The sequence below is a fragment of the Vespula pensylvanica genome, chromosome 10 (genome assembly GCF_014466175.1).
Source record: "Vespula pensylvanica isolate Volc-1 chromosome 10, ASM1446617v1, whole genome shotgun sequence".
Classification (NCBI taxonomy): Eukaryota; Metazoa; Arthropoda; class Insecta; order Hymenoptera; family Vespidae; genus Vespula; species Vespula pensylvanica.
The window spans coordinates 6,048,037-6,074,339 of NC_057694.1; the positions used below are offsets into that span (position 1 = coordinate 6,048,037).

The 26,303-nt window shown below is 34.6% G+C and overlaps 1 protein-coding gene across 10 annotated transcripts; it reads left to right on the forward strand.

Moving 5' to 3' along the window:
- Positions 1 to 4,238: 4,238 nt before the first annotated feature.
- LOC122632723 (talin-1) lies at positions 4,239 to 25,159 on the forward strand. Of its 10 annotated transcripts, none has more exons than XM_043819887.1 (14): positions 4,239 to 4,372; positions 9,790 to 9,891; positions 10,779 to 10,944; positions 11,139 to 11,540; positions 11,639 to 11,909; positions 12,056 to 12,559; positions 13,001 to 13,098; positions 13,685 to 13,773; positions 14,598 to 15,056; positions 15,367 to 17,180; positions 17,382 to 19,284; positions 19,403 to 20,149; positions 23,260 to 23,898; positions 24,355 to 25,158. In XM_043819887.1, exons 3-14 carry the CDS (start codon positions 10,806 to 10,808, stop codon positions 25,030 to 25,032), a joined length of 7,743 nt encoding a protein of 2,580 aa, XP_043675822.1. In that variant the 5' UTR covers positions 4,239 to 4,372; positions 9,790 to 9,891; positions 10,779 to 10,805; the 3' UTR covers positions 25,033 to 25,158. The 10 variants fall into 10 exon arrangements, with proteins under 10 accessions (XP_043675822.1, XP_043675818.1, XP_043675827.1 ...); XM_043819883.1 differs by having other exon boundaries at positions 10,775 to 10,944; positions 24,355 to 25,157; XM_043819884.1 differs by lacking the exon at positions 4,239 to 4,372 and adding an exon at positions 4,393 to 4,627 and having other exon boundaries at positions 10,775 to 10,944; positions 24,355 to 25,157.
- Positions 25,160 to 26,303: the final 1,144 nt, after the last annotated feature.

The window sequence follows — 26,303 nt, forward strand, 5'->3', positions numbered from 1 at the left end:
ACCTCGAACCCCCCCATTAATCCATTAACAATCGACCCTATTGTGTGCCGTATTCACTGCACTCGCACAAGATTAAATAAACACACGCCTTGTGCCTTCATCGCACCATATTGTTAGAACTTCTTATATATAAATAATATGTAAGAAATTATTCCGTGTATATGCTGGACTTTTTATCGTACTATACTCGCGGCTATACGTCGCGGGCGTACGCGTTTTTCTTTTCCTATCTTTTTATTTCTTTTTTTTTATTTTTTTCTCACATCGTTATTGTAAAAAAAAAAAAAAAAAAAAAAGAGAGAGAGAGAAAAAGAAGGAAATTTATTTCGCGATTACACAAACGAAAAATCACATTCCAATTGACGATAACGTTATCGTCAAACGTTTGTTGTTTTTTTCTTTTCTTTTTTTTTTTTTGATCTCTTTTTTTTTGTATTCTTATCAAACATCTTTCGAGATTGAACCCATAGAATCAATCTTGATGGTTTGTCTTTTCTTTTTTCTTTATTTTTCTTTTTTTTTTTTTTTTTGTTTTTATTTTAATTCAAACCCGAAAAGCATAAAACCGTAACAATGAAACAAGCGTTCCGTTGAAATCATTCGCTAAAACGTTCGTATACTCTGTAAAAAAAAAAAATAAAATAAAATAAAAAGACGAAAGAGCATGATGATTTTAATGAGAGATCGCGATTACGTTTGATAAAAATCCCCATACGCGTATATACATACATATGTATACATAAGGACAGAGCGAAGCTCAAAACACTAGTCCTTAATTTAAAACCAAAGTAAAAGAAAAGAAAGAAAGAAAGAAAAAAAAAATAAATAAAAATGAACATTGTGTAGCATTTAAGAAGAAATCTCCCCCCCCAATTAACTTACATACACACCTGTGTGTCTATTACAGACATAATTATAATTAATAAATCAATCATTGTAATTAGATAAACGACTAACCGATAAGCGAATAGGTAACGAAAACAAGATAAGAACACTCCTTTAATATGTATTATTTTGACGTATTTTAGTTGATTTTTCACTATCCGATTAAGATTTTACCTAGGAATTTTCGTCACATGTTAGATACGATAATTCTGCGTCTGTACATTGTTTTTCTATTGCAACAATTAAAAGTGATTGTCAACTTATACATGATTGCCTTTTCCCTTTCATCCCATATATATGTACATATATGTATGTAAATATGTGATATATATATATATATATATATATATATATATATTTCGATAAATCGAACAATTAACAAAGTCCAAATCAACATTAATTTCGAATTACATTGAAATCTTGTATTTCTATTCGCAAAAAATAAAAAGAAAAGTACAAAAGATATAGATCACATATTTCATAGATCCAGTTTGATTCAATTCACCTTATCTTTCACCTATCTTTTCAAACGACGAATTTCAATGCATATTCAAATGCATCCACGTGTCAATGATTCTATCGTGACTACGATACGTGGCAGAATCTTTTGCGATGAATTGAAAAAAAAAACTAACACGCGAGTTAAATAAATAATGTATAATATAATTTGGAAAATAATGAATCGAATAAAAAAGAAATCGTCGTTAAAAGTAATGGAAAAAAGAAAAATAAAGAATAGAAACGATCAAGAACGTTTCGTAAAATAGAAAATAAAAAAAAAAAAAAAGAAAAAGAAAAAGAAATACGAAAAAATAAAAAGAACATTTTTAGATGCTCTAATATAATGAAAAATAAGTAGAAATAAAAAAATACAAAATTAAATTAAATGAAAGAATTATGACAAGAGAATAAAAAAAAAAAGAAAAAAAAAAAGAAATATATGTATATACATAAAATCGTAAAAATTGTTAGGAACTCCTCGTTAACCTTGCCTTTATCTCCTACGTATCGACCGCGATATAAATATGCATGGAATGTGCAAACGATAGAATATAATCACGACGACCATATTCGAGTTTGTCAATTTTTACGCAACATTTTTTTTCCAATCATTATATCAACGTGTGATACTGTTCGAGATGTTCAAGGTCAACGTACCGTTACCGTAGTACAGATATATATATGTCATGAACGTCACTAGATTCATCGAACGTGAGAGCAACGATAACGAATCAAAATAAAATAAAAAGAAAAAAAAAAACAAATTAACGAATCATATATTAATGGAAAAAAAAAAGTATCAAAACGATTGCAAATGATTATTATTTAACCAACTTCCTCGGTCGTAATTCACTCGCAGGAAGTACAAAATGCGACCGCGTACATCCTCGAGGTACGAATAATCACCGGAAAACCAGAACGTGCCGTTATCGCGTCTTTCGCATCTTGATTGAGTCCCATAAAATCAAATACGAAACGCGTCCTCTGCTCGTCTCACTTTTCATCTTCTATCTACATAAATACATAATATCAGCGTTTCTCAACGTACAAGTTGCATGGCCTAATAATTAAAATTTCAATTTTTAATCTGATCCGAAGTGATAGTCCCTGATCGTCTTACGTTCGAACGCAGATCGATGTTTAATTTTTTTAAATAGATTTTCTGAAAAAAAATTTCTCCTCTCGATTTAGTGATAACGAGACAATAACGGATGTATATATATATATATTTTTTTTTTAATAATTAATACGCGATATTATTTAATGCAATTAATTGAAATAACAATCGATCGAGATTAAGAAGATAAACGAAAAAATGCGAACATAACCACAAACGTACGATGAACCAATAAACGATATTGTTAGTGATAATAATATATATTACAATAAGATTGAATAAAAATATATATCTATGTACGTATATATATATATATATATATCTCACAAACATTTATAAATTTAATTCGTTATATGATGGAAAAGTGTCTTGGAGTGCACAAAAAAGAAAAAAGAAAAAGATAAAAAAAAGTGAAAAAGAAGGCGCGAATTTTTTACGAACTAACCTAGTCTACCAATAGAACGTGTAGTCGGTTAGGCGAAAGAAAGAAGAAAAGAAGAAAAAAAAAAGAAGAAATAAAAAAGTATATTAGAAAAATGTATGTTAAAGGACGAGATAAAGGAAAACAGGTTACTACTTACTTTCGTTGCATCATTGCGAGCTACGACGGAAACCACCTATATATATATATATATATGTATATGTATGTATCTCTTTCTCTCTCTCTCTCTCTCTCTCTCTCTCTCTCTCTCTCTCTCTCTCTCTCTCTTTCTGTTTATATGAAAGCCGCCATGACCAAATTTGGCGCGGTCTCGATCGAGCGCCATTCGTTTTAAAAGAGCATCGAATGTTTTACTTTCTTTCTTTCGGTCTTCCGTGCGAGTATCTTTTTCTCGATCCCTCGATCTCGTCGCGATCTTTTTTTCAAGTCGTAGAAAGAAAAACAGAAAAAAAGAAATATTTTCGTTGAACTTATCTTCTATTAAAAAAGACGCCATAAACGATAAATTAGTTTCCATTGTTCCATAGATCTTCTTTCTTTTTTTTTTTTTTTTTTCTTTTTGATTCTTTTTATACATATCTCTATCGTGTGGAATCGACCACACATACGTTTTCATGTTGTTGTTGCAAATGATTTTACAACACGTGCGCGCATACTGTTATTCTCTTTTCTTCGAGGTTCCAGACGAAAATTGTTTATTTGAATTAGCTATTTGTACGTTCACAGTGAAGTAGGACGATGTTACGATACCTATAAATTTTTTTCCATTTTTTTCCTCTTACGGATAAACGATCGTTTTCTAATTACGAGTTGAATCGCGTAGTTTGAAAAAAAAAAGAAAGGAAACAATTAAAAGAAAAAAGAAAGATGTAAAATTCGACCACGAATTTATACGTTCGTTCGTTAACGTGTCTGTCATAACATAATATACCATATTACATATATATACATACATACATATATATATATAATACAATTTTTCTTCGAATAACGAGTGAGTCACGAGACTGACGCATTGACGTTAATTTTCGATGCGTTTGCTTAATAATTCTCGGAATCATCGATATTTCTCTATATATCAAATATATTATAGAAACATTTCGTACGTACGTTTCAACGTAATTGAAATTAATCAACAAATACAAAAGAAAAAAGAAAGAAATGAATGATAAAACGAACAAAAAATAAGTTGTAATTTATTAGAAGTAAATAACGAACGAGGGGTGCTAAAGATACCCTCAAAAACGTAACGCTTGTGACGATCCTGAAGTTAGAAGGCCAGGGAACGATCGAAACCGGAACGGCGGAGTCGCGACAGTGTTGTCGTCGGACGTGTCTGTTGGTGGTCAAGAGTTGGCGAGTTAAATATTATCTACAAGAAAATAAGAGGGGTCCCCCTTTCTCGTGTGTCGTGGATCTTGTTAACAGTGAGTAACCGTACCGTTCAACGCACGTTCGTTCGATATCTTACGACTATTTCGACAATTTTTCCTTCTTATTTTATTTTTCTTTTAAATTGAAACGATCCTCGCATTGGATGGTTTCACTGGAGAAATTTCAAGAAATGGGCGTACTACCTTTTACGCGAATTTCACGTCCCCGTTCCGAGTTTCATTTAATCGCGCTTTAACGTAGAAAAACGATTGAATCTATCGACGTTTAAATCGTTCGAATATCTTTCGGTAAGATATAATGTGAATTTTAATCGTTATAGTCTGCTTTACCTATGTACGTATCGAGCTAACCTCAAAATTATGAACTATAGATGTATATATATTGCGCGAGAGCGTAGGGACATCCAACGGGTGTTTCCCGAAATAGACATGATTCACAACAGAACCGTGGTGAATTGACAGATCCTCTTCTTCTTCTTCTTCTTCTTCTTCTTCTTCTTCTTCTTCTTCTTCTTCTTCTTCATCTTTTTTTCTTCTTGTTGTTCTTCTTCTTCTTATACTTCTCGAGTCCGTGAGTCGTTACGCTTCGTTGGATCGCGCCATCCGATTATAATGTTTATTTTTGTTCTCTGACTTTTTTTCTTCTTTATGTGATATTGACGAATGACAGTGAACGAGCTGTGTGATTCGGAGGATCGAATGTGAACGTGATTTGTTGTGCTTATGTGAGCTACCTTTTCTTAGAGATTTTCTTTTTCTTTCTCTTTTCTTTTTTCTTATATATAAGTTTTATTTTTATAAGTGTGTATCGGATATAGCGAATAAGGTAAGAAGATAAGGCTCCGGTTAAGAATTCTACATTGCGAGTACGTATTAGAATCTTTTGTAATCTAACTTTTTCATATCAAGCGTGTTCTGTATTACGAACATATTATTGTCAGTATTAGAATCTATATTTTTTAATGAATCTGTTCTCTGCAACGATAAATAAGATACAAGATCAAACATTATATGATCTTACAAAGAATCTATCTATAAACTATAAGAAATATTATGTCGTTTATGATAAAACTATATATGTACGTAGAAAAGAGCTCGTATCGATATAGCAAGGGAAGTATCGAACGATAAGACAAGGCTCTTCTAAAGAACTTTCTAATATTACTTCAATAGAAACGAATATCTCATTTCATCTTTCTTTGTTCTACCAAGTCTAATCTATATATTTAATTTAAAATATGATTGAGAGAGAAACAGATACCGAGTATAAAATATTTAGTCGTAGACGGTATGTATGACAGGTATAGTTTAATTCACAAGCGCGTTAGTTTTCATAAAATCCTTTTGCATATAACAATCTTGTTTCCTTTTCGTCTTGTTCCTCTTTCTTTCTCTCTCTGTTTCTCTCCCAACCATGTTTTCTAAACTTCCTGAAATAACGGAGAGATAAAAGAAGGTGACAACATTATTGCGTAAATTCAAAGAGTTTCGTACAAACGACGGAAAGTTAAGTTCCGGTCTAAGTTGTATTAATAGAAAGCTATAGTATAATCGTGTACTATCGTACGTATATCTATTTAAGTGTGTATCACGTACACATATGCATATGCGTACATATATCATACGTAAACGTTTTAAAAAGAAAATAGTAATAGGAGCATTGCACACGTGAGCGTCCTACGTTCTATCGCATGTACGTAGTACAAGACCACCCACATATACATATACATATGCATACACACACACACACACACATACACACATACACAAACGTGTAATGAGATCCACACTTAGTAAGAAGTACTTATACTATTTCGAATGTGTGCGTGAGCTTTCCACGAAAGTTATAACGTAGCTACAAAGAAGAGTTTAAACGTGGTCTTAAGCTTTTGAGCTCACTGCCAACTATGATGCATAATCGTGCGATCTGATATCATCGCAGACGAGAGATTTATTCTCGAGACACGCTGCGTTTACATTCCGAGGACGGAATGAGATTAAACAACGACTACGACGACAACGACGACGACTACAACAACAACAACGATGACTACGACGACGACATTTCTGAAAGAAAAATTCTTTCATGCATCGAATCGATCACAATTCGTTAACATACTTATCATACTAATTATCTGATCGATTTAAATCACGCTTCTGTGTTCTATCTCGTTGGAAAAGAAAAAGAAGAAATAAGAAATAAGAGACAAGTAAAACGTTTAGAACGAAAAATTAAGATAAAAATAAAGGGACACTTTAAAACAATATTTTATAGTATTTTATATATAAATAAAAAATACCGTGGTATAGTAAACAATAGTGGTGTATCGGTTTGCAACTACTATTGTGTTATTGAGTTGATAAATAAATAATGTCGGAGTTTGCAATATTTTATATATAAAAAAATAAATAACAGTATTATACTATAGAATAATATAGTATTGCTTTAGAATTGGCAATATTTTATATGTTAATAAACAATATAGCGTGGATAATAATAATAAGAAATAATTTTGGATATATTAAATATGCAATATTTTTTATTTAGATATAGAACAATGAAAATAAAACAACGACGTTATTTATTGGTCGAGCTAATAAGATCTTTTTTTCTCAACCCCCATTGATAATCAGTTAGTTAAATCGGTTCATTCGAGTCTGCTATTTATGCCTCTTCATATTTATTATGGTAATCCGTATACGTCGATCTTTGGACCTTTTATATCGACAAAAAAAATTACATCGAGCTCGAGATAATTTATCGTTTCTATTAATGAAGATCATATAGTAACGAGTAATAACGTTATATTGACTTTCTTCTTTTACCTATAACATTGTTATTACAAAAAGAAAAAAAAGAAAACTCTAAGCTTCAAAAATTACAATATTTAATATGATCGACGAAAGTGATAATTTATTGATACTATAAAAAAATAGATCTCCAGAGAAACGTCTCTTGTTAATTAATAATAATTATTATCCGTGATAATGAATATTCATTGTATTGCATAAAAAAATAACTTATTACAATTCTTTTTTTCTTTCTTTTTCTTTTTTTAAATTCGTACTTATTCGTATCGTTGAACACGTTACGAAAAGTCCTATAAAACGGTACAGGAAAAAATATCGAGAAAAAAAAAAGAATAATCTTATAGAACGTTACTGGAGAAAATGAAAGAAAAAAAAAAAAATATATATATATATATATATATATATATATGTACGTTACAGTTTTTTACGTTTCAAGGGTAATCAAACGCGAAGAAAAACAATCTGTATCAATAAAAAGAATGAAAGTCGATATATTATTCTGAACTTTTTATTGCTTTTAACGTAATGCATAAATTTGTAACAAGCGTAAAAAAAAACGTGTGAAAAGAAAACCTTGGAGATATATATATATATATATTTTTTTTTTTCCCAAAATTGTGCACGAGACACAGCCTTTCGTGATCGCATGGAAGACAGAGAGTAACAATCCTATGGTAATCTATGCGTGATGCGGATACATTCATCATACTTACTCGGCAAAAGCATGCTGTGTTTCACGAGCATGTTCGTTGGTTCCACTTAAGAGTTTAAAACTATATACATATGGTTTAAAGAGCGCACTGTTTTCTATCTGGTAAATGTCGAGTGTCGTCCTCCCTCGGGTGCATATATGTTCGTTTAAAATACAAGGCGATCCAAACAACCATGATTAAAACAAATCGTACCTATATTCCTTTTTTTTTTTTTTTCAGAAAAAAGAAAAAAAAATACTAAAGAAAAAAAGCATGAATGGTGGTTCTAAATGAACTACGTTTGCAATTATATATATGTAGATTTTTTTTTTTTTTTTTTCACAGATGCAATAAAGCACGTGTATTTTTCTATTGCATCATATGTACATATATATATATATATATATATATATATATTTTTTTTCTTTTTCATCTTTTTTCATGGAAATCTTTTTCGTTTTTCTTTTTCTTTTTTTCTTTTGCATACGTCGAAAAATAATTATCTAAAGACATATTTTGAAATAACGCCTATATAACGCTCGTAATAACGCAACTACAATCAGCCATATTTCTTTTTCTTGGGTTGGAATTAGAAAAGAAATATTAGAGGAAAGAGATGGATGGTAAAGTTCAAGGTGAATTCAATACGCATATTAACGCTCATCGTATTTTTACATACCCGTGCGAGAATTACACTTGCATAAGAAAAAGAAAAAATATGATCGTAAATATAAATAAATAAATATATATATATATATATATATACACATATATATAAAATCATTCATCTTTTTTTTTTCTTCCTCTAAAACTTTTTTCTAACTTCAAATTAACAAAAAAGAAGAAAAAAAGAACAGTTACAATTATTTGAATCACCCTATACAAGCGTGCATCTATCTCTCTTGAAAATCAGCATCCTTTTCTGTTTCTAATTCGCATATTTATACGTTTGTTGTGTTGCTTGTACATTTGTGTATGTGTATATACGACTCGAAAGCTTTAACTGTGTCTCTCGAAACAAATATGGCGGTAATGTAAACACGGATGGCTTTAATTCTTTTTTCTTTTTCTTTCTTTCTTTTTCTTTTTTCAAATTAAATGAAACATAAATTTCTTTTTCTCATTATTTCTTTAACGCATTATGATATTTAATGTCTGCTGTTTTTTTTTTTTTCTTTTTTTAATTTTCTTAACTTAAAATATCATTTATAAACGATATGAGAAAAAATCATGCTAATTGGGCTTATAAATTTGTAGATGATCTATTATCTAGGCCGTCGTCAGTGAAGCGTCCGGAAAAGGCGCCAAGTCGTCGCGACGCCATTATCGGCGCCCGTACGATGTCGATATAGTTCTGTATATCTACATACAAATAGTAATGTAGTTACTTACTTACTTACTTCGTAACGTCCTCTTTATCTCTTATTTTTTCTCCTTTCTCGAAGATCATTCACTTCATTGCACGTTATTTAAGAAAGAACAAAACTGTTATATACGAGAACAAAAAATTCATTTTCTATAAATTCGTCGTATTAATAGGAACGAAATATTTTCTGCAAAAATTTTTTCCTTTCTTTATCATTAAGTATACCTTTAAATCGTTTCAATCCTTTAAATATTTTTTTTTTTTTTCTCAACATCCTTGTATCTGAATTTGATATATCGAAGGATGAACGAAAGGATAATTGATTTAATTAATTTGTCGTGTTCACGTCGATATTGTGTCATTAAAATAATGAATAAAAATAATCCATGTAAAGAGATATGTCGCAGAGCGAAAAAAAAGAAAAAAGAAGAAAGATTATTTTTATTGATTCGAAGATGACGGACGAGTTGTATAAAAGAAATTTTGTATTCTCAATTTGTTCATCGAAAAATTATGATCGAACGAATTATGAAAGATTATAATTTTTAATTTTCTTTTCTTTTTTTTTTTATGGTTTACAGATTCCAGAGACGTTGTTTCTATATAATCAAGAAGTAACGAGTAAATAGCAATTAATTACGTTAGAGGAAAGGAACGAAATAAAGAAGAAGAGAAAAGAACGAGTAAGTCGATTTATTTTTTTTTATCTCTCTCTCTCTCTCTCTTTTTATTTTTTTTTTTTTTTTTTTTTTTTTTAATTTAAATATCGCTCGGGCCATTTTTAGAACACGTACTTACGACGTAGAGTTAACTCACTATCTCGTTTAAATAACACCTAAAATATGATGCACGTCCGCTCCCTTTCCTGTTATTCCCGCTCGTTCGTTCGCATGCAAACCAGACGATGCGTGAAAGTGTTTATTACCCACACGGCACACAACGTATCGCACGTCTCTTTCATTTCATATGCAGGCCTCTCTCTCTCTCTCTCTCTCTCTCTCTCTCTCTCTCTCTCTCTCCTTTTCTCTATTACTTTTAATTGTAAAACATGTTGCGTGTCTTACGTGACGTAAAGATTATTAGACTTTTAATATTTCGACTTGGTAGTTCGTGTCGAACGAATTAACGATACCAAACGTAATCGTACATTTCCTTTCATTACATTTCTTATTTATATTTTACATAATTTTTATTATAAAAATGTATTTAAAAAAAGAATATATATATATTATATTTTATATATATATATATGTATGTAATATATTTATTGAAAATCATATAAAATAAAAGACTTAAATCACTGAAAAATTTAATTAATATATTAATTTGTGGTCTGATCCAATATTGTAACTTGAACGTTTTAAATTAAAATGAAATAAAATGGACAAGAGTTTCTAATCTTCCGTCTACTTTAGAGTTCTACTTTCTTACTTACTTACTTACTTACTTACTTACTTACTTACTTACTTACTTACTTACTTACTTACTTACTTATTAAATTCGATCGGTTAATCGTAATGCATTTACTTAAGTATATGACAGTAAAAAAAAATTTCTTTTAATCAGAAAGATCACATCCTTGTTGGAGATAGTCGCAATGGCCACATTATCTTTACGGATCTCCATTCCGGAGAAAAATGCAACGAAGATGATGCAATTTGATCCAAGTACGTCAGTTTATGATGCCTGTCGTATAATACGAGAAAAATTAGCAGAGGCCAGTAATATGGGACAACGTGAGTCTAATTTATTTACTCTCTCTCTCTCTCTCTCTCTCTTTCTCTCTTTCTCTTTACTCTTATCCCCTCTCTTACTCACTCGACCAATTAATAAATTTTTTCATTTGATCTTTAACGAGAGATAATTAATCATTAACGATTGTTATCGATTTTCTAGTTACGATACCTTTTTTATTTTGTTTTATATTTAGCCAAGGATTATGGACTTTTTTTTGCCGACGAGGACGTAAAGAAAGGTGTTTGGCTCGAACCAGTAAGGAATCTCGATTATTATATCTTACGAAACGGTGATCTTTTGGAATATCGTCGTAAACTTCGTACTCTGAGAGTACGAATGTTGGATGGTACATTGAAAACATTGTTGGTAGACGATAGTCAACCTGTCGCTAATCTTATGGTAGTCATATGCACGAAAATTGGGATTACAAATCACGACGAGTATTCTCTTGTACGCGAGCTCGTTGACGAAGAAACGGAAAATCAAAAACCTGGTAACTTTGGTACTTTAACGTTGAAGAGAAGAAAGGAGGACAAAGGTGAGAGAGATGCTAAGATGGATCAATTGAGGAAGAAACTTAAAACCGACGACGAAGGTAATTTAAATACCTAAGTTACTTACTTTACTTAAAAAAAAAAAAAAACAGGATAGAAAAACATTTCTAATTTCATTGTTATCATTGATTTTTTCTAGTTAATTGGATAGATCCAAGTAAGACTCTTCGTGAGCAAGGTATCGACGAATCGGAAACGGTATTATTAAGAAGAAAATTTTTCTTCTCTGATCAGAACATCGACAGTCGAGATCCGGTGCAATTGTCACTTTTATACGTACAAGCAAGGGATGCGATTTTGGATGGTACACATCCGGTTACACAAGAGAAAGCTTGCATCTTCGCTGGTATCCAATGTCAAATACAATTCGGTGATCACAAGGAGGACAAACACAAGCCAGGTTTTTTGGAGTATGTTTCCTCGTTATTATATTTTTACATAATGATTTTTTTTTTTTTTTAAATCGTGATTTGACAAAGAAAAAAAGATATATATATATATACAGAAGAAGACAACATTTTATCCATATATTTATTATTTGTTCGTTCGTAAACAGCTTGAAAGAATTCTTACCGCAATCTTACGTGAAAGTAAAGGGTATCGAGAAGAAGGTATTTGCCGAGCATAAGAAACACGTTGGCTTGTCCGAACTCGATGCTAAAGTTTTGTACACGAAAACGGCTAGATCATTGAGCACATACGGTGTCACGTTCTTTTTGGTAAAGGAAAAGATGAAGGGTAAAAATAAACTTGTACCAAGATTGCTCGGTGTAACGAAGGATTCAGTTTTACGATTAGACGAGAAGACCAAAGAAATATTAAAAACGTGGCCATTGACAACCGTCCGACGTTGGGGTGCTTCCCCGAATACGTTCACCCTTGATTTCGGAGATTATTCCGATCAATATTACAGCGTACAAACTACCGAGGCAGAACAAATCTTACAATTGATCGCTGGTTACATAGATATCATATTGAAGAAGCAAAAGGGTAAAGATCATTTTGGTATCGAAGGGGACGAAGGATCAACTATGGTCGAGGATAGTGTATCACCTTTAAAGTAAGTCTTACACCTTGTCAGATAACAAATGTGTGATAATGTGTTATTGCGAAAATACTTCCTTCTTGTGTGTTATTTAAAGGGGAATCATAATTGATATTAAAAAGAAAAAAAAAAAAAAGAAAAGAAAAAAAAAAGAAACGAAATTAGCAAGGTTTATGTCATAACTGACATAAGGTTGGTCGGGTATAGGTGATCGTATTATTCCTTCACATTTACTTCTTAGTTACCGTGACAAGTGACAAGTCAGTTTCGTCGGTTGATCTGATAAAAACAAATGGAACAGTTTTTAAGAGAACAACAGTGCAAACACGAAAAGTGGCTTTCTAATGCTATGAAAAAGTAGGAGACTTTGTAATCCGATTTGATTTTTATTAACAAATGTCTAATATTTATTTTCTTTTTTCTTTCTTTCTTTTTTTTCTCTCTCTCTCTTGTTAGAGCGACAATTATGCAACACGAGACTAGTAACGTTGGAAAGGGAAATGTTGAAGCTGTTTCCGTCGCAATACCCGCAGTTATAAGAGCAGGTGGTGATGGTAAGTTGAATAAATATAATTATATATCATTAAAAATCGTTCGATGCAATCGATGTCCCATAGTTAGAGAAATTAGCATTAATCGTTTCAATTTCATAATTCAATTTATTTTCTTAGCGAGAGAGAGAGAGAGAGAGAGAGAGAGAGAGAGAGAGAGAGAGAGAGAGAGAGAGAGTGAGTGAGAGTGAGAGAGAAAGAGAGACACACGTTATATTATCACTTTTAAATCAGAGAACGAACAATTCTTGCACGTTCTATATTTCGATATTTCTTATTATAAAGTTCGTATTACTATTTTGTATATACATGTAAGGCTTTTATTGTGTATATATATATATATATTGGTTATTTTTAGTTACAAAAGCTTTTGTAAATGGCTTCATAAGTAACTTTTTCTTAGTAGTTTCCAAAAAGAATTTTCGTTTTTCTCTCTTCTTCTTTTTCTTTTTTTTTTTCTTTTTTTAATTTTTGTTATTATCAAGGATGGACTGTATTTATGGTAAAGCAAAAGACCAGCGAGAAATAATTGTTCTGTAAATATGGGACACAAGAGATCATAGGTTAGACTGCATGATAAAATTTATAGGGGCTCGACCATATGGGACAGGTCACATGGGTGGTGCTCAATACACGACCGTCAGCGGACAAGTCAACATCGCACATGCTCCGCCAATGGTAAGAATGTTATAAAAAAAAAAAAAAAAAAAAAAAAAAGAATGAAACAAAAGCTCGGGCTACAGCTAAAATTGAATTGATTTGATTTTCGAATATCCAGTTTCTATCGGTTCGATTTAATTCTAACGTTGATGTTTCGCGTTAGCAGAGCAGCTACTCTGTGTTTTTGTTGCATCATAACTTCGGTGAAGCATATACATGGATTGCAGGAAGTACCAATATGATATGATATATGATATAATTATGCATATTCGATTTGAACAATCGGTAGAATAAAGAGATTAAAAAAAAAAAGATGAAAGAAAAAAAAGAATGAAAGAAAGAAAGAGGGAAAGAAAAATGAAAGGAAAAAATTCCAAATCTCAAGGAACTAACTAAAAATTGAATTTATTTTCATGCTAGACGTCTACTATTGCGGACACAGAGTAGGTACACCGACGATGCTTCCATTTTTAGTTATTCGCACTATTCTATTGAGTTTACAAATACCGTTTTTACCGTTTATAACATTGTTTCCATTATGTTTTGTACTTCTGCTTGTTCACGAATGTTCAATCAAGGAAACTCTCGTAAAATTTTCATTGACATTGCGATTACATTAGTCGTGCATGCATCCGGAATTTTTCTTATGCACTTGTTCGATATTTTTGCAAACGTAAAAGAGTTGTCTTGGAAGTGAATATATATATATATATTTTTCTTTTTTTTTTTTTTTATGGAAATAAATAAACTAATAATATGAGAATCGATGTAACGAAGAAACGCAAATTTTTAGAATTTTTAAGATTATACCTTTTTTTTTCTTGTTTCTTTTTGAAAAATAGGTGCAACAAACAAAAGTTACATCCGTCCTGTCGGAACCACAGCGTGCCTTACTTTCGACGATAACAGCCGGTCACGAGGTGATCAATATCGCAGAAACGGAACTCTCTTGCAAAGCACAATTACCGGAACTCGGTACCGATCCAGCATCCCTAAAATGGATCGAACAGACCATAGATACGCACAAACAAAATGTTGGCTCTCAGATAGCAGCGATGAACGCAGCTACGGCACAAGTAGTAACGTTGACTTCGGGTCCAGCGGATGACGTCGATCATACGGCCGTAGGTGCAGCGATAACAACCATAGCCACGAATCTTCCTGAAATGACAAAAGGTGTTAGAATGATAGCAGCTTTGATGGAGGATGAATCATCTGGAGAACGTTTACTCGATGCAGCTAGAAAATTATGTTCCGCTTTCTCAGATCTACTGAAAGCGACGGAACCAGAAACTAAAGAGGTAATGTGTTATTCGATATTTGAATATCGAAGTATATTAATAAAGGAAGATAACGATTTAATTTATGTATGACGAGATGACGGTGTTAGTATTTGTATCGATAGATTAAAAAAAAAATGAACAGTGTTCTGTTACCTGCAAGGTTTCTGCATAATTTCTACTCTTTATGGACGATACGTAAACACACAAGTTTCGCGTTAAAAGATCATTTTTAGTTTACCTTGGAACGTATTTAATTTTCTTCTTCTTTTTTATATTTTAAGAGTGTGCGTTTAGTACTTCGACATAATCATGTGATATTGGTTTACAGCCAAGGCAGAACTTGTTGAACGCTGCATCACGGGTTGGCGAAGCGTCGCATCAAGTATTGACAACGATCGGCGAGGAAAACGATTCAAATCGGGAATTACAGGATATGTTGCTCGCATTAGCGAAAGCTGTAGCGAACACGACTGCCGCGTTGGTATTAAAAGCTAAGAACATAGCGGCTACCTGCGAGGATTCGGCTACGCAGAACAGAGTAATATCAGCGGCCACGCAATGTGCGTTAGCTACGTCCCAATTGGTAGCTTGTGCGAAAGTGGTAGCACCGACTTTGCACTCGCCCGCTTGTCAAACGCAGTTGATGAACGCCGTGAGAGAGGTAACGAAAGCTGTCGAGGGTTTGGTCGAGGTCTGTAACGAGACCTGTAACGATGAAAACTTATTGAAAGAATTGAGTACGGCAGCGAGCGAAGTCAGCAGAACGTTGAACGATCTTTTGAATCATATTAAAACAGCTACCAGAGGCGAACGTGCGAAGGAATCTATTCAAGAGGGTGCGGTCGAAACGATTCTCGTAGCGACGGATAAACTTTTCGCTAGTACAGGAGACGCCGGTGAAATGGTCAGACAGGCTAGAGTAGTTGGACAAGCTACAGCGCAATTGATTCAAAGTATCAAAGGTGAAGCTGAGAAACAGTCCGATCCGGAACAACAGCGACGTCTGTTAGCAGCCGCTAAGATATTGGCCGATGCTACAGCGAAAATGGTAGAAGCCGCTAGACAATGTACGAGCAGTCCGCACGACGCTAAGATGCAAGATCAGCTTAGACAAGCTGCCGAGGAATTAAGAACGGCTACAACGGTAGCCGCTACTCCGGCATTGCGTAGAAAATTGATCGTACGTTTGGAGGCTTGCGCGAAACAAGCCGCATCGACGGCAACTCAATGCATCGCTGCTTCTTCCGGTGCTGTACACCACAACACGAATCACGCGAGTCAGGAGGAATTGAACGTAGAGTGTAGATTGATGGCTCAACACATACCGCATTTAGTCGCTGGAGTAAAAGGGACCCAGGCTCAACCGGACAATCCTACCGCACAACTTAATCTGATTAATGCCGCGGAACAATTTTTACAACCGGGCACTGCCGTAATCAAAGCTGCCAGGGCTGTTTTGCCTACAGTAACCGATCAGGCATCAGCAATGCAATTGAATAATACGTCTCAACAACTTGGTTCCTCGTTGGCCGATTTAAGATCGGCCGTAACACGAGCTAGAGAAGCTTGCGGTGGATTAGAATTAGATGCTGCCGAAGAATTAATTAACAGTTTAAAGGACGAATTGAAAGAGTTCTATCAAGCTGTAGAAGCTGCCTCTTTGAGGCCATTGCCCGAGGAAACTACGGAATCTACGGCTTTACGACTTGGCTCGACATCCAAGAATGTTGGATATGCTATGGCACAATTGCTGTCAGCTGCTAAACAAGGAAACGAAAATTATACCGGAAGTGCCGCTAGAGAAACTGCGTCGGCACTTAAAGATCTTACGTATGCTGTACGCGGTGTCGCCGCTACGTCTAATCAACCAGAGACGCAAAAGAAAGTGTTGATGACCGCCGACGACGTAATTCTCCGATCTCTACATCTTGTCCAAGAGGCCAGGCGAGCATTGAAGAATCCAGACAACCCAGAAAATGAAGCGAACTTAGCTGCCGTCGCCAAAGACGTATCGCACTCCTTGAACAAATGTGTCTCTTGTCTGCCTGGTCAGAGAGACGTAGACGATGCTATTCGCACGATAGACGACATGAGTCAAGTTCTTAATATGAATGAGTTCCCGCACACCGATAAGAATTATGGGTAATTATATATCACAAATTTATATACGCTTTACGTTTATTAATAGTACGTATTGTTCTCGTTCTACTTGTTATCAACTTTTTACAACGTCTAAGTAGATATACAAACTTCAGCTAAACTAAACGATATGACAGAATATTCTAACGTTTGTGTTATCTTTTTTATCTTTTTTACTTTTCTCCTTTTTTTTCTTTTTTACAGACAATTGCAGAATGACCTCAACAATGCGGCTGCCAACTTGAACGACGCCTCTTCGAACGTCGTCTCTTCGGTTCGTTCACCTGTACAATTGGCAAGTTCTTCAAAACAATTTTCAAATGCTTTCGGAGATCTATTGGGCGTTGGTATGGAAATGGCAAGTCAAACCACGGTAGAAACCAGAAGTCAGATGGTGGTTTCTTTGAAAAATGTTAGCATGACGTCCAGTAAGCTTCTCACAACAGCCAAGTCAGTAGCCGCCGATCCTAGCGCGCCAAATGCCAAGAATCAACTTTCTGCTGCTGCACGAGCAGTGACAGATTCAATCAATTACTTAGTCGATGTCTGTACATCAGCAGCACCAGGACAAAATGAATGCGATAACGCTATAAGAAACATTCAATCGATGGCATCTCTTTTGGATAATCCTAGCGAACCTATATCCGATGCGTCGTACTTCGAGTGTTTGGAAATTGTTATGGAGAAGAGTAAAAGTCTCGGAGATGGTATGACGGGTATCGCGAATCATGCAAAGAAATCGGAACACGAACAGTTTTCGGTAGCCGTTAGAGGAGTCTCATCATCGATTTGCGGATTAATTGAAGCCGCTGCTCAAGCGGCGTATTTGGTAGGTGTTAGCGATCCTACATCGGTAGCTGGAAAACCTGGTCTCGTAGATCAAGCACAATTCCTGAGAGCCGCTCAAGCGATTCACACTGGTTGTCAGAGTCTTGGTAATCCAACGAGTACTCAACAGCAGGTATTATCGGCGGCTACGATGATAGCCAAACATACCAGTGCATTGTGCAATGCTTGCCGTCAAGCATCTAGTAAAACCAGTAATCCAGTTGCCAAACGTCACTTCGTACAATCGGCAAAGGACGTAGCGAATTCAACCGCTTCCTTGGTAAAAGAAATAAAGGCACTCGATCAGAACTATTCCGAGATAAATCGTGAGAAATGTGCGGAAGCGACGAAGCCCCTTTTGGAGGCTGTCGACAATCTTTGCACGTTCGCGAGTTCCCCGGAATTCGCTAGTCAACCGGCTAAAATATCCGTCGCGGCTAGGGCAGCTCAGGAGCCTATAACGAGCGCTGGAAAAGCTATTATCGGTGGTTCCTGCGCGATGGTACAAGTTGCGAAAAGTTTGGCCATATCGCCGAAAGATCCGCCAACCTGGCAACTGTTAGCCAACAACAGCAAAAACGTAAGCGACTCGATCAAGTCGTTGGTCGCATCGATACGTGACAAAGCGCCAGGACAAAAGGAATGCGAGGCTGCGATAGAAAAGCTTTCAGCTAGAATCCGTGAACTGGATACGGCCTCTCTCAGTGCCGTTTCACAGGCCCTTGTACCAAGACGCGATAACACTGTACAAGGTTTCACCGATCAAATGGAGAGTAGCGCGAGCGAATTGCGAGAGAAATTGGAACCGTTGCGTAACGCTGCGAAATACGAAGCCGAAAATGTCGGACATTCCGTTAATCAAGTTGCATTGTACTGCGAGCCCTTGGTATCATGCGCTATTGGTGCCGCATCTAACATGGTACATTCGAAACAACAAATGGTATTGCTCGATCAGACCAAGACGGTAGCAGAATCAGCTTTACAATTGATATACGTTACCAAAGAATCGGGTGGAAATCCTAACGCAACATCTCTTCACGCGGAAGTGGACGAAACCGTCGAATCAATGAAAGACGCGTTACACGAGTTACAAAACACATTGGAAACAATATCAACGTCTAATGGAATTGTTACAGGCTTGATCGATACCATCTCACGAGCTATGGTCAGGCTAGAGGATCATAGAATGTCTACGATCGATACGGTCGACTCTTATGTCGATTATCAAACGAGGATGGTCGAGGCGGCTAAAGAAATCGCAAGACTCGCACAGGAAATGGTAAGACAAATCATGAAGAATTCCTATTACTCAAATTTATTAATAATGCATTATTATCCCCGTAAAAGTGTGTACCGTCAAAGTAAATCTAATGTTAAATAAACCGTTCTTTCGACAGTCGACGAAATCTAGTACGGACGTAGCCAGATTGGGACCGCTTGCAGTAGATATTTCTCACAAATATACACAGCTCGCCCGAGACACTTCAGGTGCATCGGCCGCGGCCTCGAACGCTGACGTTTCAACTAGATTAAGAACCGGTGTTCAAGAACTTGGGCAGACCTGTATCGACATAGTACGCGCAGCTGGAACCTGTCAAATGTCACTCGGTGACGTCTACACGCAACGGGAGGTAGCCGAACACAGTAAGATCGTCACGGAGAAGGTCTCTCAAGTTTTGGCCGCTCTGCAAGCTGGTTCGCGCGGTACGCAGGCATGTATCAATGCTGCGAGTACGGTATCCGGTATAATCGGTGACCTTGACACAACCATCATGTTCGCTACCGCTGGAACTCTGCACGCGGAGAACGAAGGTGACACGTTCGCCGATCATCGCGAAAACATATTGAAGACTGCTAAAGCTTTGGTGGAAGATACGAAAACGTTGGTTGCTGGTGCTGCTTCTTCGCAAGAACAATTAGCCGTAGCTGCACAAAATGCTGTCTCGACGATCGTACAACTCGCCGAAGTAGTGAAATACGGTGCTGCCAGTCTTGGTAGTCAAAATCCCGAGGCACAGGTTATGCTTATCAACGCTGTTAAAGATGTAGCCTCCGCGTTAGGCGATCTCATACACGCGACCAAAGCTGCAAGTGGCAAACCCATCAACGATCCCAGCATGGCACATTTAAAGGATTCCGCGAAGGTAAGAGAATGTGAAAAGAACAAGAAAAAACGAACGTTGACCTTTCTTACGTCCTTGCTCACCATTACACACGACCTCACCTGACTCATTCACCTATTTCTACCTGTACCTTTTCCGTCGTTATGTTCGTGACTATAGCGATTGATCTAATCAGAGGAGTGAGAAGTTCGAGAACTGACGGACTTCGTGTTCTCGCTTGCCTTCTTTCTTTTTTTTTTCTCTCTCTCTTTTTTCTTTTTTTTTTCTTTTCTTTCTTTTTCTTTTTTTTTTTTTTTTTTTTTTTTTTACGTTAACCCGCTGAAGCTGCAGCTTTATCGAGGAACGAGACGCATCTATCTATCTAACGAAATGTATTAACGATTCTGCGAAAAAAGGAAATAGTATTAGAGCATTCTAAACAATAGGATAGAAAGTGACTAAAAACAGTGTGATTATCAAATACACGTTTAATCTGGCACGTGATCTATGTATGTTGATCTAACGATGGCAGTAGGAGCAACCACGAATAAGCGTAACCACGTTAAGTCGCAAGGCGTTTCAACTAATTGCATTCATCGATGTTTTTCTTTTTTTTTTTTTTTTTCTTTTTTCTTCTTTTTTTTTCTCAATAGAATTAACGCATGATACATTCGTTTAATCAACGTCTTTCTTCTTGACTAACCTTTTTCTTTTTTCTTTTTTTTTTCTTTACTTTTTTTCTTTCTTTTTTTTTTTCTTTTTTTTTTCTTTTTCTTTTTTTCTTACGAAAATGCTTCTTACCACGTTTCCTCACACTTTTTGGGGTGGACTTTAATTGACATCACTTTACACATATTCTTTTTTTTTCATCATCTCATATCTAACTAATTCAAACAATATTTTCATCGATCTATCATCTCCAAAATCTCTACGTAACTCTCTCGGTTATAATGAAAAGTAAAAAAAAAAAAAGAGAGAAAAGAGTCCCCGAGAATGAAAAAGAAAAAGAGTAGAAACAATGAGAATTCGTCGATCGACCAAAATTCGTAGGAACGCCATTAAAGTCCACCTTGAAGAAAAATCATTAATTAATTTTGTTTATATACATATATATATATATATATACATATATATTTGTATATTGATGTGTGTGACATATACAATAATAATGTTTGGCTAGTTGTTTCATTATTTACTTTTTGTTTTTATTTTTTGTTGTTAATTTTGTTTTGTTCTCTCTCAGGAAACGTACGCGCGTTATATTTATTTTTCTCTTCGCTCAAAAGATACAACAATAATCTAATCGCTTTTTCTTCTTTCTTTTTTTTTTTTTCTTCCTCTTCTTCTTCTTCTTCTTCTTCTTTATTTTTTGTTTTAATAAAAGGGATGATTCATAATCCCTTAGCCGTGCATAGTAACCATATATTATTTATGTCACAATATACGTACGGTGGACTTTGATAACGACGTTTCATTCACGACTTTTGGTCTGGGCGATCTGGCTAGGTCTTAGAACAACAGCTGCAGCAACAATTCGTGCCTCTGAGTGACTTCGGCGGTTCGGATTCCGATTGGTTCGTGTCCGACCAAGAAGAGGAACTGATACGTCTGCTATCCGTCTCCGAGAACAATCAACCGGCTCAACCAACCTCCGATTTAGTGTTACTAATGTAGTAACATACGCGCATACGAGTCCACGTTATTACCACGTTATTGTATAGGATGATGGTGTAGTTCTAGCTAGAGATGCAAAAACAGAAAAAGAAGAAAACAAGAAAAAAAAAGTGTAAAAATATAAAACGGAAGTGGTATCTGGACACCGTAGTATATGAACTCTGCTCGTAGTTATTCATTTTCAAGTTACATGCGTGCGTCACGTTTGTTTGCATTGATCGCATTTGAAAAAGAAAAGAAATAGAGAAAAAGAGAGAGACAAAGATACAGAGAGAAAGAAAGAAAGAAAGAAAGAAAGAAAGAGATAATCGCTGATTTTAGGACACAGCTTGGAAATGTCAAACAAGATAATAGACGATTGAATAATCAAGAACAAAAGATAAGACTGACAGTTTTCTCTGCATTTAAATTTTCTGCCCAACTGCATGTGACCATCATCGTAATAAGTTCAACTGTTGTATGGATACTATAGTTAAAGATAATTAGGACGATCTAAACTATCTCTCTCGTGCATCAATTCTCATTTGTCTGAAGAAAAAATAATATCGAGAAGAACGATAACTTAATGTTATAAATCTTGTTGATATATATATATATATATATATATATATATATATTGCCGTTGAAATTTCTTTTACGTACTTATGCTATAAAATTAGTATATTCTATAATATGATATAAATGAAGATCGTTTTGAACACTCTTGTACCTGTTTTCTGTAATAGAATTTTATCCATTCCGCAAGAATCCAAACGAAACGATTATACTTTCTACTACTACTTCTTCTTCTTCTTCTTCTTTATTATTTTTTTTATTTTTTTAACGACCGTTAGATACTTCAGATGTGTCTTTCCGTGACTCAACACTGGGTATGTACATCGTAATCATAAGCAGTGTGTACGCTTCAGGCAATCTCACTGACGAATATCTCTTAATCAGATCTCTCGCGAGCTGTGTTGGCATACTCGATTAAAAGCTTGAAAAAAAGAAAAATAAAGAAAAAAAGGTATTAAAAAGACAGAAATAATAATAAAAAACGAAAGATATAAAAAATATATATACATATATACACACATATATATATATATGTATATATATATATACACACACAAATTAATAAAAACCCATCAATATTCTCGACTCGTACTTCGAGCAACAACTAACTAACACAAAAAAAGGCCGGCTATCATTGCCCTAACAAATCACATAATATCACATCGCATCAAATATATCATATCATACCAAATCATATCATATATCATATCACACGAGTTATTTTATTACCGCTCGCTTTTCTTTGATTCCTTTTATATATTTATACCGTAGAAATTGACACCTAAGGAATTTGATTAACTCGAATTAGATTTAACGTACATGGTAAAACATTGTTTTACCATTGCCAATGCAATATTCGTTATATCTTCTCGTTTAAACTTACGCATTACCTTATACATGTATATATATATCTCGATCCTTAGGTGATGGTGACGAATGTGACATCGTTGCTGAAAACCGTTAAGGCTGTTGAGGATGAACACACGCGTGGTACCCGTGCCTTGGAATCGACGATCGAAGCCATTGCACAAGAAATTCGTGCACTGAGTACATCGGAAGGTCAAAGGAGCAACGTTACGCCTGAGGAATTGGTACGTTGTACCAAGAGTATAACAATCTCAACGGCGAAAGCGGTGGCCGCTGGTAACAGTTGTAAACAAGACGACATCATAGCTGCTGCAAATATGGGCAGGAAGTCGATAAGCGACATGCTGATGATTTGCAAGGGAGCCGCCTACAACTGTGCGGAAACGGCCGAGCTAAGGGACAGAACTTTGCAGGCAGGCCATGACGTTGCTATGAACTACAGAGAGCTCCTTCAGGCGATACTTCAGATAGCGTCTAGATCGGGCGACGCTAAGCATACACTACCGCCAATATCTCGGAAGATCGCTCAAAGCGTCACGGAATTGGTGGCCGTCGCTGAGTTATTGAAAGGAAACGACTGGGTCGATCCTGACGATCCCACTGTAATCGCTGAAAACGAACTGTTGGGTGCAGCTGCCAGTATCGACGCTGCTGCGAAGAAGCTAGCGAGTCTTAGACCAAGAAGAAGTATTCAGGTAAGTCGTACGAATCTAAATTATTTCTTTTTAATATGTCGTCGATAAATGACGATATTGATTTGGCAGTGATCGAATAGTAAATGTGAAAATAAAAATATTCTAAGTTATATATGTATGTATGTATGTATGTATATATATATATATATATATATATATATATATATATATATATATATACATACATAAAACTTTCTATTTTTTCTTCTTCTATATATATATAAATATTTCTTTGATATTTCTTTATCTCTCCTTTTATATATATATATATATGCACATTAATTTTATATAATTATATGTAGAACTATATACAGTATAATATAATGATAATAACACAAAACTAATAATATTATATAAAACCATATATATACATACACACACACACACACACACACACACACACACACACATGTTACTACACAATTCTAAGTTATATTTATTTACATTCTTTCTTAGGAGGCCAACGAAGATATGAATTTCGACGACATGATCTTAGAAGCGGCCAAATCTATCGCCGCTGCTACGTCCGCTCTCATCAAAGCGGCCAGTGCTGCCCAAAGAGAATTAATCGCAACCGGTAAAGTATCACGAACACCTTTAACCAGCTCCGATGATGGTCAATGGTCAGAAGGATTAATATCAGCAGCAAGGATGGTAGCCGCAGCTACTCATAGTCTCGTTGAATCTGCAAATGCTTTGGTACAAGGTGTCAGTTCTGAAGAAAAATTAATTTCAAGCGCTAAACAAGTTGCCAGTAGTACCGCTCAACTTTTGGTTGCGTGCAAGGTCAAAGCTGATCCAGACAGCGATAGTACCAAACGTTTACAAGCGGCTGGTAATGCTGTGAAACGTGCAACAGATAATCTCGTGCGTGCTGCACAACAAGCTATTCAACAGGAGGAGGATCGTTCCTTGATTTTAAATCGTAGAATGGTCGGTGGTATAGCACAAGAAATCAATGCAAGATCCGAGGTTTTACGTATAGAACGTGAACTCGAGGAAGCTCGAGGCAGACTCACTGCCATTAGACAAGCCAAATACAAAGGATCTTCTTTGTCTTATATACAAGAACGTGAAATGTCATACGAAAAATGTACTCGTACCTTCGACAAGAATTATGTCGTGCAAATGTAATTCGATAGAAAAGCATCGATCTTCGCGTCGTCGAAATCCATCGACTTATTTACAAACGTCGTGTTGACCAAATTTTTTTTTTACACTTTTTTTCTTTTCTTTTTCTTTTCTTTTCTCTCTCTCTCTCTCTCTCTTTTTCTTTTTTTTTTTTTTTTTTTTTTTTGCAACCAGATTTTGATTTACGAAAAAGGAAAGAAAAGATCAGACCGATACGTACTAAAATGTTTAATGTCACGTTTTATTAACAAAGTCTTGTCGATGTAATCGATCAGACATTTTCATTCTGCTTTCACTCCGTTCATTCCATCAATTTTTTTTTTCCTTTTTCTCTCTCTCTCTTTTTTTTTTTTTTTTTTTGTATCTCTAGATCGAAACGTTCCAACGTCCAACTTTAAAATTTCCAGATTCGCGTAAGATGTCACGATTGCTCGTAGATATATTTTATCTTACCTAATAGTTCTATTTTTTTTTGTTTGTTTTTTTTTTTTTTTTTAATTTTATATTAACCGACGTACATTTTTTGTTATATCCATGAACGATTAATATTTTTATTGGATACGGTAAAGAAAGAGAGAAAGAGAGAGAAAATTAATGATATTGAAATAAATATAACCGAGAATTCACATAATTTATTTCTCTTGTATTACTTGGCTGATTGAAATCATATTGTTCTGACGCATAACTGTAGTGCGTAGGCGAGTTTAAACCAATAAGAATTATGCGAGGGCGGAGGATAATGAACATGCATATGCATTTCCTTTACAAACGAAATCGTCGTTTTTCTTTCTCTCTTTTTTTTTCTTCTTTTTTTTTTTTTTTTTTTTAATTTTTTACATGACCGAATTTTATTAACTGGTAAAAAAGCTAAATTTAAAATTTATTGAAAACGAAAATTTATGAGGTACGTACATACTTTCGTAAAGTTATTTCAAATAGCTAGAGAGATGCTTTTCTGATATTTTTTGCATATTTGCTATTTTCTTTATCAGGTTCAATCATTTTTTTCTCTTTAAAGAAAACATACTATCATATCCATTAATTGAATTTCTAAACGATAACAAAAAGTGTCCTTAAATAAAAGATTATAATGCGTGTGCTTTCATTATTATTATTATTATCATTATTAGTATTATTATTAGCTTTGTATATGTGTAATTGCGAATAATTGTTGCAAATAACATAGACTATAATTAAGTAAATAATCTATTATTATTATTATTACTATTATTATTATTATTATTATTATTATTATTATTATTATTATAAATGAT